The sequence below is a fragment of the Thunnus albacares genome, chromosome 19, assembly GCF_914725855.1.
Source record: "Thunnus albacares chromosome 19, fThuAlb1.1, whole genome shotgun sequence".
Taxonomy (NCBI): Eukaryota; Metazoa; Chordata; class Actinopteri; order Scombriformes; family Scombridae; genus Thunnus; species Thunnus albacares.
Genome location: NC_058124.1, coordinates 10551683 through 10572100, shown reverse-complemented (window position 1 = coordinate 10572100; position 20418 = coordinate 10551683). Strand labels below are relative to the sequence as shown.

At 41.5% G+C, this 20418-nt stretch overlaps 2 protein-coding genes across 7 annotated transcripts in view; both read right to left on the bottom strand.

Moving 5' to 3' along the window:
• hoxa3a (homeobox A3a) overlaps window positions 1-20418 on the bottom strand; it is a 32528-nt gene that overhangs the window by 3007 nt on the left and 9103 nt on the right. For 2 of the 6 annotated variants that reach the window (XM_044334932.1, XM_044334933.1), the window contains exons 2-4: window positions 16760-16896; window positions 6676-6736; window positions 2152-2731 (exon numbers count right to left, since the gene is read on the bottom strand). In XM_044334932.1, the coding sequence (XP_044190867.1) occupies window positions 2152-2614 (463 nt within the window). In that variant the 5' untranslated portion in view covers window positions 2615-2731; window positions 6676-6736; window positions 16760-16896. The other 4 variants (XM_044334936.1, XM_044334934.1, XM_044334935.1 and 1 more) reach the window with 4 other exon arrangements.
• hoxa4a (homeobox A4a) lies at window positions 13111-16720 on the bottom strand. The gene is made up of 2 exons (XM_044334942.1): window positions 14766-16720; window positions 13111-14244 (listed from the first exon to the last, which is right to left on the bottom strand). The coding sequence occupies exons 1-2, from the start codon at window positions 15181-15183 to the stop codon at window positions 13916-13918; spliced, it is 747 nt and encodes a 248-aa protein (XP_044190877.1). The 5' UTR covers window positions 15184-16720; the 3' UTR covers window positions 13111-13915.

Here is a 20418-nt window from a genome sequence, read left to right as displayed (position 1 = left end):
GAGTGAAAGTAAAACAGCTGATAACTCTCCACTATGAGGAGGGGGTGGGGATGGAGGGTTGGATAATAAGAGAACAGTTTACTAGATAAATATGTCCTGTTCGACTACTTAAATAGAGGTTTTATCATCAACTCCCTCTCCCTCGCTCACTAGGTGCGCGTGTGCATGTGCGCGCCTGCACGAGGTGCAAGCATCTCAACAGTTTGATAAATCTGCTCCCTATTGCAAAGCACAAGGGTTATCATCAAGGTTCTATAAGACAATTAACAATCAATGGATAGACAATGCGCCTGTGTACACGCTACACTAACTGCAATGCACAAGGCAAAAAAAATTGTAACTGGAGAATCATAGGTCAATATCTGATATGGAAGCAGGTGAGCTCAGATTTCCTACTAAAACATTTGACCCTCATCTTCCCCCGTAGTCATACAGTAGCACACGCGTAATGCAAACACAAGCATTATGTATTCCTCAGGGTGTATAAAACAGCTCGCCTTGCCCTCACTGATAAGCCTCCCTTTCTAAGAGGCTGGAGCTTGCCTGCAGAATAGCAAGGTGTAGCTTACTACAGCTGTGGCAGGCGGCCAACACTTAATAAATTTCACTACCTGTCGCCCAAACCTTGAGCAAAAGGAATGCATTATGACATAACCCGACCCATTAGGTTCTTACAGAGATGAAAGAGAAGTTAACACGAGGAGTAGGAGGGGATACCCATTTAATCAAGTCAATCACTTGTAAAAAAAGAAAGAAAAAAAAAGAAAAAAAAAGATGATAATTCATTAATTAATTTTCAAAGACGCTAGTTTGGTTGATTCATAAAAGAGAAACATTTGGGAGACGTGCGTAAAAGCCCTGCTACATGTGTTAAGCACAGACCGGACATGATAAAATGATTAAGATGTGGCTTACGTACGTGCGTAAAACGTGCGCAAAAGGCTTCCCATACGTATTAGCACTTCAACGTGTTGTTAAAAACTAATGACACCTTCCCAACATAAATCACAATGAGTGGCGTTACACTGCGTTGGATTTTCAACTCTTGTTGCAGAAGAGTACCTGTGATTTAATTATACAATTACCCACAGATTTCAAAATGAGAAGGCCGTAGGAAGATTAACATCTCTGACTTTTTAGATTGACTCTTTGACATTCCCAACTACCACCTCCCACTCTGATCCACCAAGTTTCCCTCTAATCAAAACGGCAGGATCTGGCTTACGTACGTGCGTAAAACGTGCGTAAAATGGGCTCTCCATAAAGGTTAACACCTTAACATCTTGTTAAAAAACTAATGAAAACACCTTCCCAAACATAAATCACGCTAAAGGGCAACATATTTCTTCGCAATGTCAACTCTTACTGTAGAACAGGGCTCAAAACGTAATTAGAAGATTAGCTAAATAATTTACAAAATAAGGCGGCCATGGGAAGATGAGCATCTCTGAATTTCTAGGTTGGCCCTGTGTAAATAAACACCCCCAAACATAAACCCCCCCAAACTGACCCACCAAGTTTCCCTGTAATCAAAACATCAGGACAAACTGAAACAACTGTTGTGCGTGTTTGTTTGTTGTCTCTCTGGGAACATTATGTGATCAGTGGAGATGCGTGTTTACAGTAGGAAGAGGTCAGCTTCAGGGCACAGGGACAACAAATGGTGGAGGCTAGTCCTAATGTTGAGGCAAATGATTTTTATAGTATAGTACAGTCTTCAAGTAGATCACATTTGGTCCAATATTTTGGAGAATGTTCAAGATTCTCTTCACAGTGTGCACACAATAAAAGCATGGAAGTGTTGGTTGCACTCTGTGGTCATTTTTGAGGCTTTGTACTTCCTGAAGGATCCCATTGAGGGAACAACATATATAAATATGATACCACAAACCACTGAAGTATAAATATAGAGCTAAATTTACACCTATGTGACACTGGCACAGGAAAAGAAAAACCAGAATATTACCTCAGTGAATCACACACTTCACATGAGTAGTATTGTCCTATTGTGGTTTGCCTCCCCTTCCTCATTCCTCCCACCCACCCCCTATGTACTATGTCCTCCCTCAACAAAACTTATGTAACTTTCTTTGGTTAGGTCATCAGGGTGTGTGTGTATGTCAGCAGCAGCAGTGTTTAGGTTGTAGGTACCTGAACTGGCGCTACTGGTGGGTTTCTGCTTGGTGTTCTGACGGGTTTCCTTCATCCAGGGGAAGATCTGTTTGCCGTGAGTAGAAGAGGTCGGGGAGCCGTTCTTGGCGCTGGGCTGGTTGGACCCGTTGCTTGTGTTTTGGCTGATAGCACCGGGGGATTGTGAGGAAGGGGGTGGGCCTGACACCGGCACCTGCGGTTGATTGCTTTCGGGATGAACCTTGGACTGCGCCGCCTGAATGGCTGTGGTCCTGTCGCAGCTCTCCGCCATCTCCCCCGGCTTCTGCAGAGCCACGGAGCCGTCAGGAGACTGCAGGGAGCAGGCAGGTCGATGGTACTCACTTTCCACATGAGAGGCCCGGGGATATTGGACCTGATTGGCATCATAACTGAAGCCATTTGCGCTTTGATATGGGTAGCCACTGTAAATTGCGGAGCTGTCGTAGTAGGTTGCCTTTTGCATCTCGCCGTTTCCCAATATTTATTTCAGAAACTGACAGGGTCTTGACACCCTTGTAGAATAACATTGGCACCCTGTGGTCACGTGACGCCTCTCCGCCAATGGCCTCCTCGGGTGAACCTAGGGTTACAAGAAGCACTGTGAGGAGAAGAAATGGTGGCGATCCATCTTACTTTTCAATACAGGCCTGACACTGGAGACTATGGAGGCAAGATAGGGCCAACAGTCCTGTAGACTATTACCGTTTACCTTATGGCTTACACAGGGCACAAAGGCACGTACTAACCTTGTATTACCATCTGTGCCAAACAACATTAAAACAAAAACCTTTTCAAAAGCATTTCAGGTTGCCAAATCAATTTTAGGACATAACAAGAAACTGCATGACATTTATAGCCCCTGAGCCTATTAACAATGAAAGCGAATATAGAGTTACGGCACACTTTATGGAGAGGTAAAAAATATATGGTGCTGTAGAAATAACTTATTAGCGGGTTACCACACTGGAAAATAATATTTCTGTTACAATGTTATTCTACCAACAGAGCTGTCAACAGTATATCTTGTTTCTCCTGTAGTAAGTGAAAACATTCCGTGTGGCCAACAAGCTTTTAACCATTTTTTTTCACTGTTTTTCACTGTTAGTATATTAGATTATATATATATAGTTTTCATCAGTAATAGACATCAACGTGCCGTGCTTCCCCGGCCACCTGGCGCAAAGCATAAACAACCGCATTCTCTTCTTTTTTCTTTTCTTTGCATGCTGCAAGATAGACTAAATGGAAGAGCCACGAGGAAACCTGAAAAACCGGGCGGGCATCCGTGGTTCTTCATGACCACGGTGTGAACTTTTCCTTGCAGGCCCATAATAATGGCTGCTGTCGGTGCTGTCTGCGCGGCGGCCCGTCGTGGTGATATATGGGGGTCAGTGGGCCGGGACGGCCTGCTCGGAATGAGCGGACCGGTGAGCAGCCAAGCTCCGTACTCAGGCCAACAGAAACCCGGGATGAACAGCTAGAGCCTGCTGCTAAACTACCATCATTCACTCAGAACCACGGGGAGGTAAAAGATTATTGGGAAACTAGAAACGATAATGGACACATATCCACAGGTCATTTTAGTTTTCTTTCCATAATATGACATTACTAATGAATATTTGGAATATTTTATGTGGAGCCACTGTGTTTTAAACCATTAAATAGTGACGTCCAATGCAAACGGATAGTAATAATAATAATAATTATTATTATAACAACAACATTAATGTTAATAATAAGAAGAATAAGCAGCATAAGAATACGGATAATAATAAGAATAAGAATAAGGATAATAATAGGTGTTCCTTGCTTTTAAATAAAATACATTTCATTATAAATACATATTTTAAACCCGCCGGATTCATCTACTATTTGGTTTTGAAGTCATACAATTCTTTTGTTTGAACTGTAGATTTAACCACTGCAGCCGCCTCAGTCAAGGCATCAGGTAATTTGGAGACTAAATAAAATAAATATTAAAAAAACAACAACTAAATAAAATATTAAATTATTTTAATTGCAATTTCAACCTCAAATTTTATTTGCTGAAACTAAAAGGACCTGTGTTTAATTGCAAAGCCCCACAATAACGTATTAATACTGGGCTACAACAGAAGCATTAGCCTACTTATTTAATATTTATTTAAGTATAATATAGTCCCAGACCAGAGCTATAACTAAGCGCATTATCAGAAAGTAAACAGTGAGTAATGAAAGGAAAGCAAAAAAGGAAAACGCCAGATAACTCTGGATCCGTTCATAAAAAGAAGCAAAGCTGTAAAAAATGAGCCCTCAGCTTGCCCTCAACGCAGCTTAACCGCAGAGTGAAAGAAGGTGTCTTCACTGTATCTGCTGCTCATGATGACCTGGAAAAGATATCAGAAAAGCTTTGTGGTCTATCTCCAGGCGAACCATTGCGATAGTCATAAATGGCAGAGAAAGAGAGACAAAAGACAGACTTGAGCTTTCTGCGCAGCCCCCTGCTCCACGTTAGAGAAATCTGGCTGCCCGACTGTGTGTGTGTGAACTCTTCCTGAACCGAGATCTAAGTCATACGGTGATAAATCACCGCGCGACACACAAACTCCGCCATTTACAACCGAGGGAGCCTATTTCTGGCCTGCTTACCTTATCCTCTGACGACGAATGCAGAGCACCAAGCAATATTTTCTCATTCAGCGGCGAAATCGATCAAAGCAGTAATCCAGAGAAAAGTTTAAAGGCAGGGCTGGCTGGGTTGAAGCAGCAGCAGCAGCAGCAGCAGCAGACTGCGCCCTGCCATACACCAGGCATTAGCAGCCACAACAAAAAAGGGAAGAGCCGAGAGAAACCCCTTTCCTTTTTTCCTTGTCTTTTTTTTTCTCTCCCTACTCGACGTGGATGGGTAAACTGAGATTACGAAAGCAGGCGTGAGCAGTCGGGTCAGCGAGATAAGAGTTATCTGGCCTCAAGATTGAATTTATCGTCCTGCTACAGAGCAATGGCCAGGGCTTCATAGCAATATTAAACTCAGCCAAGGCTATGCTGGACTATGTGATCCTTCACCAGTACCATGCAGACACCAGTGAACTGCCCCGAACCAGAGCGTCACCATAGACAAGAAAAATTATGCAAATGAAGTTGCGCCTTGGAAAGCCAGTTCAAATCAAGTGGCTGCCTCTCCTCCTCCCCCAACCAAATGAGGTAGTGTGTCTAGAAAAAAAATAATACAACGTTACAAATAGCATGCAAGTCCATCCCCAAAGTGTTTTAAATCTTTTTGTTATTATTTACTCCACGTCTTGAGTGGAATTATGAGCCTAGAGGAAGATATGCTGGAGAGAGTAGAATACAAAGGAATAATCAGCCGCTGACTACGCTGCATTTCCATTTCCATGGGACATAAAGGACTTCTAACCACGGCTTAATCATTAACCAACATTTTTACATATACTACTCAATCTTTTGGCACAAGGACGCGCAATTCCTGTTCATTTCTGAGGCAGGTATTCCACTGATCCAGAGTCTGGCTGCTTGGCTTCTTGAATGAAGAATACCACATGAATATTTTTCTTTCTTTCTTTCTTTCTTTTTTTTTTTTTTAGATTAGAAAGCACAACAACTTCACATCAAAGCCGTGTTCGGTGTATATCAAGGGAAAAACCCCACCAGGAGAAGGGTGTGAAAAATGGGAAGAGGTTTCATCACCAAAAGGCAAAGCGGAGGACATGCAGGCAGCGAGGAGCAAGGGAGAAGTGAGCCGGCAGCAGGGGGAATCCCTCTGCATGGTAATGCTGTCTGTTGCAGCCAAAAGAAAGACTGAAAAAAAAAATAGATTTATGTCCTCTCAGGTTCCCAGGGCTGTAAACACGTCCAGAGCAGCTTCTCTGCTGCTTTCGGGCTCTGGGACAAAATTCAGTGACACAATTAAAAAAAAAAAAATGGTACAACACACGGACGGCGTGGGAGGGTGAGTGGGACAAAAATTCACGGGTGAGGATTTTTTTTTTTAGCCAACTCGGCTTTTTCGTCTTTTCCCACATTGTATAATTATTTACTTCTTTGTGCTTTGCTAAACTGCTGATTCGTCTTTCTCTTTAATCTGGCCCTGAGCACAGGGTTAAATGTCAGTGAGGTGGTGGGTCCTGCTGCCTGCATAATAGGGTGTAAAAAAAGAAAAAATATATATATATGAAATGTTGATGAAAGAAAAATATTTTGAAACTTCAGTGCAGTAAACTACAGCGCAAGCAGATGGCTTTCACAGAAAGTAGTTTTCGAAAGGAGTGAGGCACCGCTCCAAGAGCTGCGATTCCCCTCGTCACTTTTATAGTGACAAATTACACCACAAAGACAAGTGGAAGAGAAGGAATTATTGCTCTCGGCCTGGTCATATTGCTGCTACAAGGAAATGTACAAACCATGGGCTGCTTCTCTATCCCTGCGAGTGCTTTTGGTGGGCGTGTGTGGTACTTATTAGAAATTGAATAAGGATATCACCATCAAGCATTCATAACACAAATCAATAAAGATATATGGACTTACCGAAGGCAGTTCAAGGTGTCTCGGAGACCGTGCGATGGCCTGAATTTACTTGGCTGGAATTCTGCAATGAGGAGTGGAATAAATATTTTTACATTTCTCAGAAGATGATACTTATAACGTGTTTGGAAGAGTATATTAGTGTGGATGTTATTTTCAGACAGGCGCTCGCTATAACGTTAGAAAACGGAATTGAGAGGAAGACTTTGTTGTGCGTATACGTTGCGGCCTTGTGTTTAAATGGCGCAAAAAAAGAGAGAATTGTGGCAAACAGGTTATTCTAAATCCACTTTAATCCAGTACGAGAATTCTTTAGATAATTATTGAGTACAATATTTTGATTTAGCAGCAGGCTCCATGTTTAAGTTTTTAAGTAGGTTAATAATATCTTTGCTGCTTCAGTGAACCATAAATTCTAGATTTTCATTTAACATTTTACAACTAAACATCAACAAAGAATATATCCATCTTTGAGAAACACAAGACTATATAACGAGCAAACAAAACGCATAAATAAAAAGGTAGAAAAGCAGAGTATTCTCGGACAAAAACATTACAACCAAATATTGCTGCCTATCAGGCGTAATATCACTAATAAAATAAAAATGGGTCTATGCAAATAACATGTTTGTTGTTTCCCCGCGGGCTGGTAAGCATTTTCTCCACAAACGGATCGAATAGTCATTAGTTCTCGCGCACCATCTTCCCCAAGTCCCCGCGCCCATAAATCAAGCAGGAGCGCCGTGACCCCAGCGCGGCCGCGCGGTCCTGTATGGCACTCCGTCTTCCATTATATCCTCGTTTCCCTGGCGGAGCGACACAACCCCACCGCTTTCCCCTACTTTTTATGGAGCTCATCTTGATGTATCATTTACGCACAAAAACCTCACGTAAAAGACACCAGATGTTTGTTTTTTTGTAGGACAGACTCTGCACCTTGGAGCGGCCGCGCGCTTTGTTTGGGTTTTTTCTTGGAAGCAGATATTTAAATGGCGGCTTTATTTACAAACGTTAATACAGGCCTACTTGTCTCAGTGGCTGCTTGTCCAATTAAAGATATGATTAAATAGAAAAATAGAAATTCTTGATGCTCTATTCTAAGTTTACACTGAAACGAATACTGGATATATTCTCATGTGTAGCTTAGGAAGCGTAAAATGGAACAGTGCGTTGATTTGAATGTGTCGCCCTGACAAACCCTTTATTGGTTACTTATAGACTATATGCTGTGTCTAAATTCTGTAGGCCTATTTATGTTTCGCTTGATTCACTACAATGAATCAGAGATATTTGCAGATAAGTAAATATCGATAGCTTCTTGTTACCTGTCTATGTTCTCGCCCTGCTAAAAATCCTGGACTCTTTTTTTTAACTGACCTCTGCCTCGCGCAGCAATAACTCACGACAGTAATGAACAATCGGCGGAAATACCTCAAAATAAAATCCATCCTCCCAAAGCTCAGGCTCTGACTCTGTCCGCGTGGAAAAACATATCCGTCCGTGACAGCAGTATAATACATCCACAAAACCGGGATCGTCTCTCTTTTAGTCTGCCTCTCTTTTCTTTTTCTCCCCTCGATAAACAAACTACAAAGCCCGGACTCCCCTCGCGGAAAGTGGGGGTAACCCGTATTTAATCAGCATCATATGGCCAGACCGGGGCTCCGGTTTTCTTCCCCGTGCCATAACATCGCGCAGTATTATGCGCCCTGCTCACGTGACGCAACGTCAACTTAAATCCCTTTTATTTGAGCCCGTGAATCATTAATGGAGGCAGTCATTGCCCCTGAGGAGAAACGGATCTGTTTGGAGGGAGAAAAAAGAGGGGTATGTGACACTGCAATGTATCTGGCAGAGGAGCAAGTCTCTCGCAGAGAAGCAGCTTTTCCACGTGTCGCCCATTCAGAGGGAAAGACTGTTCTGTCAGTTTTAAAGTGCCATATATTTGGTGCCTGTTAGCGCCCTGAAAGAGCTCTCAGGCTAATCCTGCTGTATTATGTTGAGTTTCAAGTGCAGCCGCAGCTCTGAGCCATGTTAAAACCAGAATGTTTTGCACTGCAGCGTGATAATTCGCACTATGTGAGATGGAGAGGGCTTCCCCTCGAAAATACCATTTAAGGATGGCATAATGATTACTCATCTCTACAATACAGCCAGGGATATAAAGTGCCTTACAGAGAACTCAGTATTGCCTCCCCCATCCTAAGCCCCGCGGTTCGGGCGTAGTACCACTTAGTCAGCCTTTGGTGCTCCATCAGCAAAAGCCTGCATGCTGTTGGCTAAATAGAAACAAAACGTCACACATTTACCTGTCCTACACAAGGAGGGTGTGCCTGCTGGTGGTCGTGAGGGGTGCGTGTCAGTCAGCAGTGAGCGGAAAGTGGAGGTGAAGCAACCTTAAGTGAGGCTGCTCGACCCCGCTGATCAGTACATGGACCCCCATTCGACCTACATGCGCTTACGCGTTTCCTATGACCAGCTGAGTGATGGTAGAAATTACAGGTTTGTGCAAAGGAAGAGTTTTGGAGATTTTGGAGAGGGGAGGGGGAGGTGAGATGGCAAAAGTACCCAAACAAGCTATAATCCTGCTGTAGTTTGCCAAAACCAGCATAGTATGTACCAATTCCACATCATAAGAGTGTGCCATGCGTGCGCCATGGAAGATATCTGGCTTCTGCAACCCCAGGTATTGCCAAAAGTGCTGGCTGGAAGAGCTTCTCTCTTCTCGGCACCGTTTGGCGCTTGTTTTCCGTCAACACCGAGCAGCGGGCGTGGAAAAATCCCACCACAACTATTAATCATTTGGGGCGGACATGGGCAGCATCCCACTCCCACACCAGCCTTTTGTCTTCTCAAACTACAACTTGAGCGGTAAACTTTTAAAGACAGGAAGAGAAGCAGAGCTGCTCTTATTAATTCACCTTCAGCAAGATGAGAAGAAGAATTCACTTTTACGCGCGGTTTGAGATTTTCAATTTGTGAATTGTTAACCGGCATGTTTATGTCTGTATCTGATTTTGTTCTTTGTTTTACTACATTTACAGATGCGAAGCTGTCAGCGGGATTATTTGGCTCGACATGACCGTGCACTAGAGGCAGTTTCGCGACGCCTTTCGCCAGTGCACCTGAACTTTTCCCTGACCCGGGTAGAGGCGCAGAGAGTCGAGTGGGGAGTTATTTTGGGTTCAAAAAACAAGGAGAAGATGGAAACCAAACGGCCTTCAGCTGGTAGCCTACTTTTTTTTTTTTGCACTTTTTGTTACACTTTTTTTTTTAGACTTGCTCTTTGCACTAAAGTAGTAGTTGATTGATTATGTTTTAAATATCAACTGTTTAACGTGGAACAAATGTTTTAGAGTTATTTACACAAATCAAGGCTCCTTATCTCTGTCAGCGAAGAGGAGTTAGAGGCGCAGACCTCTGGAGGTTGGCCAGACGGCTGTCCATATCTTCCCACAATGTTGACACTCGGAGCTCTTAACAGCCAGGCTTGGGTTACCGATACACTCAGACGAAGATAACTCTTTCTGCGAGGTTTATACCGGCCAACATCAAGGGTAATGCGAAATTCAACGCCGTAAGCTGACTTGGAGCAAACTCTCATGAACGCAGAGTAGCACTGGGGCGGACTACGGCGCAACTGTTTTGCTTGTAGGTGGTTGTAATAAAGCACATTTGAATTTCCATGTTGATTTTACTGGCTCTTTTGTATGACTGAAAAATGACCCCAGATCACATATAATTGGCATTTAAGTGGCAGTTAGTAAAATTTTGGAGGTAAGTGCAAAACAGGACAATAATTATAGGAGTAATAATAATAATCGACACTGTCACATATGCCTTAAGGACTTTGTTAATGTTTAACATGTCTGTATTGTCCTTTGTGCACTCTCTCTGAAAGGCCCTTTCATTCTGAGTTGTCCTGACAACTTTTAGACGCCAGAGATACTCCCTTTGCATTGTTACTGTTGTTTAAATACATTTTCTCTCATTACACGAATGTGACATGAATATATTACTTAAAAATATAAACTTTCAAAAGTAATTAAAACAGCCACGTTGCACCCTTAAAGACATGCAGTATTTTCTGAGCTTTTTTTTTAAAAAAATTACGTTTCATGTCAACTTCAAGTGATTGTTTTACTTCACACCTAGAAAAGTTGCAGCTACACCTCTACTACATTTCTAACTCTGCAGCAACGTGTGTAGTTTCATTTATTTTAAACACATTTGCGAATCTATTTAGTCTCATAAAACGTTCAATGGCAAAGTGCAGGTTGAATGTCATCATTTCGATTCTTGTCTTATGACATAAGTTATGAAAAATTAGACCTGTTGTCTTAAATATTTACTGAGGGCTCCAAGAATGTTTAATACATAACATTTAAGCACAAAATACATTTTCATTTTAGTAAGAAATCTGACAAAAAAGTCAAATAAAAGGTTTTTCAATAATATTATAAAGAGGAAATATGATTTTTGAGTTTAATAACAAGCTAAATGTGAAATTGGCAACCTCAGAAACTCTACTGCAATAAACAGCTGGGAAAAGTATATATAATTTAAACAGATCATCCTATAATATCCATGTAAGTACTGGATATGCGCCCAAAGATCATAAATTACACTGCACTTCCGGGATATTTTACACAGATTTTTTTTAAATCTCCACATAACTAAACGGAAAAAACAGCCAAATCTACTCACAAGTCATGACGGTCTGTGTCCAGCGGACAGAGTTTTGCCAGGGGAGAAGAGATCTGACTCGCACCCTGCAGAGGATCACTTCAATATGAAAATAAGGCAGATTTTCAGATCTATTTCTGACCCCGGGGCATTCATTATTCAACAAGTCACGTGAATGGGCAAATTAAAATTTCAGTACATTGGAAGTGACCTCTATTCGCGAATCAAATGACTTCAAAACTCTAATTTAACTTCTTGGAGTCTACGCAAAATCGGTGTCAATCAGCCCCAACGCCATCTTCTGCACAGCTTCCATGTCTGCAGCCAGTGCTGCACAAAGCTGCAAAGACTGCTTCAGTTTCCTTTTTTTAGACAAATGCTTGCAATAATAATTGTGAGATGCGACAAAGATACGAGCAAAGATGGAAAACTGTACTCCTAAAATAATATGTTATAAATTTCACGTATCTTTCAGTCTGGCTTTTAATGTGGGAATTTTGTTGAAAGTCAGTTTTATCTAATTTACTATTAAATGCATTGCAGACATTTTCATTATGTTATTGCATAAATACAACAGAGACCATTAGTGCCTAAATATAGTGAAAATCATACTTAATTACATGCTCAATACCAGCATGTTTCTGCTCATATCTGCCTTCTCCTCCCCGGTCTGACAGGGCTGTTTCTGTGATGAATTGCAGAGGAGCTGTCTCTAAGAATAATTTTGGTTGAATTCATGGCTGAGATTCACACCTAAACACCGTTTTTGTTTCCGTGCTGTCTCCGGGTAAATCTTAAATGAGAAGAAAAAGCTCGCGGAGGTCTCAGCACTGATGTATGATCTGAACATTGTGTGTGTCGAGAGGTCAGGGGTTAGAAGGAGTGCTCCGGGCTGGTGATTGGCCAGAGAAGGCCGTGTCCCCTGGTTGAACTCTCTATTGTTTGGATGTAGCAGGTAGTGACCAACGCTCACACTCTGGTGCACTAAGGTTGGCTGAGATCTCCTTATAATGGCAAGTGAGAACAATATGTGTGGCCGGATACATTTAACAATTTGGGTTTGGTCTTGGATTCCCGTGTCAGCAGCAAAGCCTCTAAACACTTAAAGTCAGCAGCTGATACCTGCCTCCTGCATTTCAACCACATCTCATTTATCCATGAAAATGCGCGTGACATTCATGGATATTTTACGGTTTAGAATTTCAGTCAGTTTAACAGTACAATACATATCAGCACATTTTTGCACAATATTTTATGCATAGAGAAAGATTTCTGAATAGGATACACACATTACCCTCAGTATAAAGTATAAATCTAACTTCAAGAGAAAATGCGTAACTTTGAGCCCTGGTTCTGTGCAAAAAAATCATAAAATATAGAAAATAGATTTTTATTCTATTTAGGTAAAATGTAAAAACATATATTAAGTGTTATTAACGTGTAGCACAGTTAATTATCCAATTCTCGGACACGCTATCACAATTTTACGCACGCATCTCCAAACACTGGATAATTCCAAATATTTTAGATTAAATTTCTAAAAAAATAATATAAATCCACGAGCTGAAATGAAAATAAGCAGAATTATAAATATTTAGGTTTTGGATTGCAATCCCCCAAATTAGGAATCCAAAAAAAAAAAGGAGGCATCTAAATGCATTTGGCATGTTGTTAAATTACGCACGGCTTCAACAATACATGTTGCGCTCAAATCACATCAATATTTGCAATAACAGAATATCCAAAGCCATGTCAGCCTTATAAGTGAAGTACATATTTATTTCACAAGGACAGATTCAGTCTACACTAGCCTACAGCACAACAGTCATTACTGAGACAACACATACAAATATTCACAGTTTAGAACACAGCACAATATGGGACGCACTAGCACAAATAAAACTAGACTTTACAACACCAACAAACATAATTCTACTCGACGAAATGCTCTCCTTATTGTGCCTTCATTATGATTTGTCTATGTACATTAAATGTGAAAGTCACCTTGACTACATTCAACAGTAAACCAGTCCACTCAAACACACAAACTACTGTTACTCTGACTGATGCCATACCTCTAAAACAGCCGTCTGGTTTCCTAACAGGCATCTAGAGTCCCGCTAAATATCTTTCAAGTATATTAGAACTTTCCATGAGCAATAATAAAAAAAAACTGAAAAAAATCAAATAGAACATAGAAAAATGAGTTCAAACTTACTTTTACCTCATTCAATTTTAAGTGTAATGATACATTTTTGATCCAAGTCCTACATTTGAATGTGCGTTATCCTTCTTTCATAATAATAAACAAATATATAAACACTTCAGTTGCCTTCGTGGCAATTAAAGGTGGATTTCAAGCTTATCTGAAGAGGGGAAAGACGAGCGGAGAGGGGAAAGGGTACAAAGGACGTGACAGGGGCCCAATGGCAGAGGCAAGGTGAAGGAGAGGAGATAACACCATGTGTGTAAAATACTGAGAATCGGTCCATCAAATTCCACTTGTGTTATTTGCCATCTCAGTCTGGTTTAGGTTTTATGGGGTGGGGTTCGTGCACTATAGACCTGCGGTGCACGGCGTGGGGACAAGCTGCTGGCCTGTTTTGATCTGCTGCTGCTGGGGCCCCGAGGCTGAGGACGAGGCCGAGCTGGAAGAGCGGATCTTGGTGTTGGGAAGCTTGTGCTCCTTCTTCCACTTCATTCTCCGGTTCTGAAACCAGATCTTGACCTGGCGCTCAGACAGACACATTGTGTGCGCAATCTCCACCCGTCTGCGCCGGGTCAGGTACCGGTTGAAATGGAACTCTTTCTCCAGCTCCAGAGCCTGCTGTCGGGTGTAGGCAGTGCGGGACCTCTTGGGCACTCCTCCAGTGTAACTGGTATTGACTGGGGGGGGAAAAAAGCCATACAGAGGCAAGCAAGCAGGTGTTACATGCAGGCTGATAGCGTAATACTAAACCCCATAGCTTCTCCACTGGACACATTACAAGATTGGGAAAAACTATAAAACATTCCCCTGTTTGGTGGGAATTGCAGCCGCTCTGTTTGTTTTACTCTCTGTCTTGATTCAGTTTACAGACATGACCTAAATGTGGAGATACCGAGTATACAAGCACTCGCATCCAGGGACAGATCAAGCTTAGAAATGATTAAACAAACAGCGGGGTTGGATATTACAGTTTGGCTCGGCTCCAGTGGTGGAGGTAGTTTGGGTTAAAACGCAACAAAGGCACATGGCCCCGACAGACGAACACAGGCAATAAAATTTACGAGGGTCCTTAATTACCGACCCTGCTGCTCGATAGTCGTAAATTGCTGTTGTAAGGGCTGCTACTAGTGCTGCCTCAATAGGTTTGCGTGTGTTCCAGTGGTTGTTTCTCTGCTATTAAACCGTGACGATAACTCACCGGTGTTACTGTGGACCTTTTTCATCCAAGGATAGACCACCGGCTCCTTGCCCTTCGCTACGCCGGGATATACCTCAGTGGCGAGGCTGCAGTCTTTGCTGGCATTTGCCCCTGCGCCACCGTCTGGGGCCGCGGTGAGGCGAGGACCGTGGCTCTGTGGAACCGGTTGCGGCTGTGTGTGATGCCCATCGCCGAAATCATCGAGTCCGGTGGCGGGGACATTACCGTAATCGTAGCCCGATTCTGTGTAGTTTGACCTCGGATAGGATGGCTCGTCGTGATGGGGAAAGCCCGTATCTTTTGGCCGCTCGTAGTAATCACCGGGGTTGGGGATGTATCCGCTCTGCTGATATTCGTCGCATGGAGGAAAGGAAGGCTCGATATAGTTGGAGTTTATCAAGTAGGAACTCATGGTCATTAATTTGTGAAGTGCAACAATACTAATTTTTATCGCGCTGTCGTTTTTCTGATCTCCACAAAACCCTCCTACTCCCTGTCAAATGTACAAAGTTGCCTGGTCACGTGTGAAGCGCCACCAATCACCGCGTGTCCTGTGGGCATCATGTAAACAGGAACCAATGGAAAGCATGGCACTGGTACCACCAACACTGCTCGGACTGGCTTACGTAGGTGTTTTCCTTATTAAATCACAGTATATAAAGCAAAACCAATCAACTAACTTGTTTACTGCATGGGGCCAAACTTATGTGGGTGAGGCTTCCGTGTGAGAAAAAAAAAATCCACCTCCTCTGAAACACTGATGAGAAACTGGATATGAAATTCAAGCCATGGGAAAATGCAGGTTATTCATAAACAAAAGACTATTTCTGACAGTCACTAACATGAACATCCGGTTGTTGGAGTTTAAATGTGTTGCATCTTTATAAAAAAAAGATCAAATCAAACAAAAAATTGAGCAGTAACAACAACAACAATACGAATCCTTCTCTGGTATTTTAGCCTATTGAAATTATCAATAAAAAGAATCGTGTTAGTCCACAAGCATCCTGACCAAACACTGACGAGCCGCTGCTCTGCGGACATCCAAGCCTGCATATAAAGCATATGACTTGTGTATCAGTAAAAAAACTGGTTAATAGCCGCTGAAGACACACACGTAAACTAAAGAAAACCCTCATTTCTCACGTTGCACGATTGTGCACATGCACAAGGCCTTTAGTAATAGATTCCATGGTTATAAATGTAAATACTGTGGGGTTTTTTTCTGCAGATTCCCAACATACAACAACGATCTGAAGCTGTTTTAGTCTCAGTCTGTCCTATAATAACACATTAAACTCATCTGGCATTGATCGCATGGTCTCCACGTATTATCTGATCTCCTGTGTTAAAAGTCATTGGAAAGCTCATCCAAACACTGGACAAACACTTGTACACTTGACACATATCTGGCATTAAAGCAAAACAAAGCGAGAGATGTTTTCGTTTTAAATCACAGACCATTTACAGTAAGAGACGTCAGGCTGAAATACTGTGTACAGCAGAAATGACCTCATCTCAGATTAAAAAAAATAATAAATCTAAATAAATCTGTAAATATATTAAAGCCTTTTGCCACAAACAAAGTGTCAACATTTCTAAACAAATGTGAAACGTGTAGGTTAAGACACAGGCTCCTGCGCTTCCTACTGTGCCACTGTACTGTAAACAACCAAAAGGTACGAGGATGGAAACAAGGATGCAAGACCAGAAACACTGTCATGAGTTATTTCAGAAAATGTTTCGAAGAGAGAGGGCACTAAAGGGTTAAAGGGGCAAATTTTCCAAAGCATAATAATAATAATAATAACAATAATAGTAATAAAATATTTTTTAAAAATACATGAACAGTTCAAGAAAATCATTTGCAAACAATGCAAACAATTCAGAAATATCATTTTCAGCCTCATATATTTGAGTGTAATAAGAAATCCACTACGTTTTTTTTTTTTTAAAACAGCATGCTTGAGTTAAATGATATAAAAGCCTCTGACCGTGTTCTTCGCCATCAGCCATCACGTCCAGGTCCTGTTTCCTCTCCATGTCCGAGGTGGGACACTGTATCTGTGTCCCTTGAAGATGCAGCAGCTCTTCACAAAGCTTATCCACACTGTCCACGTCAACAAGGCCTCTGCATGGAGAAACAAGAGGCCAAACTTCGGAAATATTGAAAGCTTTCTTTTCACTCCTTTTTTCTCTTTTTTTTTTCTTCTCTCCCCTCTGGTCCCCCTATTCTATTCGCTCCCCTAAACAGAGATAACTTCTGCCTGACCCCAAAGTGACACCGTTTCCATTTTGTTTCTGATTAATCTTGCCCATTGACAGTCTTTGTTAAACAACAAGGCGTGCCCTTCTCAAAAGAGGCGACATTTTCATATCTGTTAGACGCAGTGACCTGGGGTTCACCCCGGACTTGGACTTCAGTTTTAGCAGGGGGCTGTTCAACTCTGGGGGGAGTTGGGGGAGCACTCAGCGCGGGTCAGCACCCAAGAAGATCCCCAAAGGATTTAAAAAAAAAAAAAAGAATTGCAAAACCGCTACAACTATCTCAGATTCACACAAACGTCGAACTATGAGTTAAAAAATGCATCTGTGGAAAAGGGGGATCTTGCAGCTCCCGAGGTCTGCTGTAATCTGAGCTGTCTGCTCTAATATGAAACCATTTTTTTTTCCATCTCTATCACGGAACCTCTAGATTTTGGATATGCTGATGCAGAGGACTTAAAAGCAGGTGAATTATTTTACTCAGCAACCACAGACAGGCCCAAGTTTTCGCTCTTCAACAAAATTGGCATTTCATTTTTTATTCCATGTTAGAGCAGCTGCTACTATCTTGTGTATATCTCACAGGCTATCTCGCACCTAACTCATTGTAAATGGCAGCTGATGTACTTTCCGCCATATATCCACTGTATCCGTATGGCCAAGAGACCACCTGAGAGGCAATATGTCAACATAATGTCAGCGGTAAGACGACTTCACATGATATCTAAATTTACAGTCTGCTGCCATTCTATTACACATAGGTCCTGTATAAATATGGGCCAGGTCAGCATGGCTATTATCCACTTACTGTATGTTATTCTTGCGTGAATAACGGCTATTAGTTTTTGCAGGTCATTCTACTTGTTGCTACTTTTTTTCCCCCTTTCATATTCAGCTGAGAATAACTTTATTAAAAAGATATTATCCCGATTCAGTGCTACAAAAGAAGCATTTTAGTTAACAGTCCTAGTAATACCTCCGTTATCTAGTGCAGGCCTGCCAGGTGCTGCTGGATGTTTGACTGTAATAAAGCATCTGGAAATCTCCCATATACCAAAATATAATAGGAAAATAATCATGCAATTATCGCCATGCAATTGACCGTTGGAATTGAAGCACTGATAAGAATTGGAGTAGAAAAGAATAGCCTCTGTTGTGTTAAACCAACTTGCACTATCTCAGTCATTTTCCACGAAATTTAAATTCTTATTTTGCTCTTGATGTGAACAAAAGCCCGTTACAGACCTGTGTTAAGAGTTGAATTCAGAACAGACAGATCTTGGTGTTGCTTTTCAGAGCATACTGTGAAGTGAAGGTCTATTTAGCCGATATATATCATGCTGACAGTTTACTGTAAATTTAGATTATCAGAGAAGTGCTGTGACGATAGTGACAGATTGCAGATGGCTCTCACAAGGTCTCTTGTCTATACGAAGCCCTGACGGCGGGAATAAAAAATCCCCTCTGCATTCAATATGTGCCGAGGATTCGGGTTGGAAATCACCATTCATACCTTTATGGAAATATTTTAATAAAGGTAAAAAAATACTTGTAATAAGATATTTTCTTTCCTACAGTGGGCTCATGCGTAATGGTCATTTCCATTGCTTGGTTATCCCTGCAAAAACTCTAATATTGACGACTGAACAAGCTCTCAAGATAAGTCAGAGTGGTCACCATATCTTCATCTACAGCTGCAACGTTTGATTAGACCAACAGCACGGTGACCCTCGAGTCAAAAGAGGTGAACATAATCTACTACATCCTCTAGAAAGTGCATGAACCACTCCCTTATTGCTTTAAGTGAAGAGATTGTTGCCAATGAAAGCAATGAGGCTGAATATTTTAGATAAGGACACAACTAATGTTCCCAAACACTAACACCATGCGTGTGGCTGCTGCGTAACCAAGGATTGAAATATTGCCAGATAGATTTAAAAAGGTAGAATTAGTAAGACTGTGCACGTACAGATACAGAGATATAGTAACCAGACTGCATTGAAGATTAAGAGAATCTGAAATGTTGTTCACTGATTAAAAATTGTCAAAATAACAACAAAAATAACAATGAAAAGTACAACATGCAGCATTGTGGCATTAATAAGAACTATTTAGCAGCCAATTGGGCCGATTCTGGTCTTCATCAACTCTTATTTGTAAATTAAATGAACTTGTGATTGAGCAAATATGGGATTCTTATCTGAACTGTTTGGACATTTGAAGATTTGTGTCGTTTACAAAGCGCAGAGATGATGCGCATTGTGTGTGTTGCATTTCTACAATCAAGTCGCCTCGATTTTTGGAGGTTTCTGAGATAAAGTGTTTGTTTCCAATTCATTTCATGTTAATATGACGATGAGACGTTTCTAAAAATCGAAAATGATGATATATTCTTATTTCATTTGCAGGGGAATTGCAGATGATACGCTTTGTTATTATTGTTTAAAGTGAAATAAAGATATATTTTTAAAATAAAACAGTTATTATGATCTCGTGTGTCGTGTGTCGCATATAAGAAGCTATATGATTCAGGCGAGACCCAGTTTGGAGCTTTTTAAACATTATGCCAAAAAATATTTAGTATTTGGTGGCGATTTTGATTTTTTTTTCATCAGCCATCTTTTTCATCCATTTCTTGTTTTTATTGGATCTCTACACAACAAGCAGAAGGTCCAGTCTTTTAGTTTTTCGGGAGCGCTTTAAGGCCCAGTGAAAAATAAAATGCATAAATATAATAGGCTTATTTTGGCACAAAAATATATGTTTTTTTTTAACTTTCTCTCTGTCAGTCACAAAAACATCTGTGCCATTTCTGTTTTCTTAAAAGGCTTCTATTCAGCTGATCAGGAAGAGAGGGGCTAAATGTTTTTTAAGGGGTCCGGGGGCTCAATTTGGGGGCTGTGGGCCTTCCCATTACCCTGTGACCGGGTCGAGAGTATCAATCCTGGAAATGCAAATTTTGCCCTCGTCCCTAAACATATCAAATGCGATTTATTCAAAGGAAATTCACCAATCAACCGCCCTAATAAAACGCCAGCCACTCAATCTTGTTGCTGGGGACGGGTGGGGGGTCCCCTCCCCCGGTCCCAAACGCGAGGTCACCGCGCTTCCAGGGTTCACCTGGAGTGCACCGTGCAACATATGTAATTCAAAGCTATTCTGTCTTTTGTGTGGAGAGTCAAGATCGCTATTATAAGGCTGGCATCAAGCTCCGAGTGAACAGATGACTGAGACTTGTTCAGCGGGTAAACTTTTGACCCCAATTTTTCCTCCTCTTCTCCAGCTATCTCGCTCTCATCAGCCCCAGCCCGGTGAGATATCTTGGCCCCTCTTGAAACGAAAAAAATGATTTTAATAATGTGTATCTCATGCCTTTGCGGAGATCATT

Coding starts and splice junctions, on each gene's coding strand:
- hoxa4a (XM_044334942.1), bottom strand. CDS start 15,183: ATGACCATGAGTTCCTACTTGATAAACTCCAACTATATCGAGCCTTCC. Junction 14,245..14,765: donor AAAGGTCCACAGTAACACCG/GTGAGTTATCGT, acceptor TTCCCCCCCCAG/TCAATACCAGTTACACTGGA.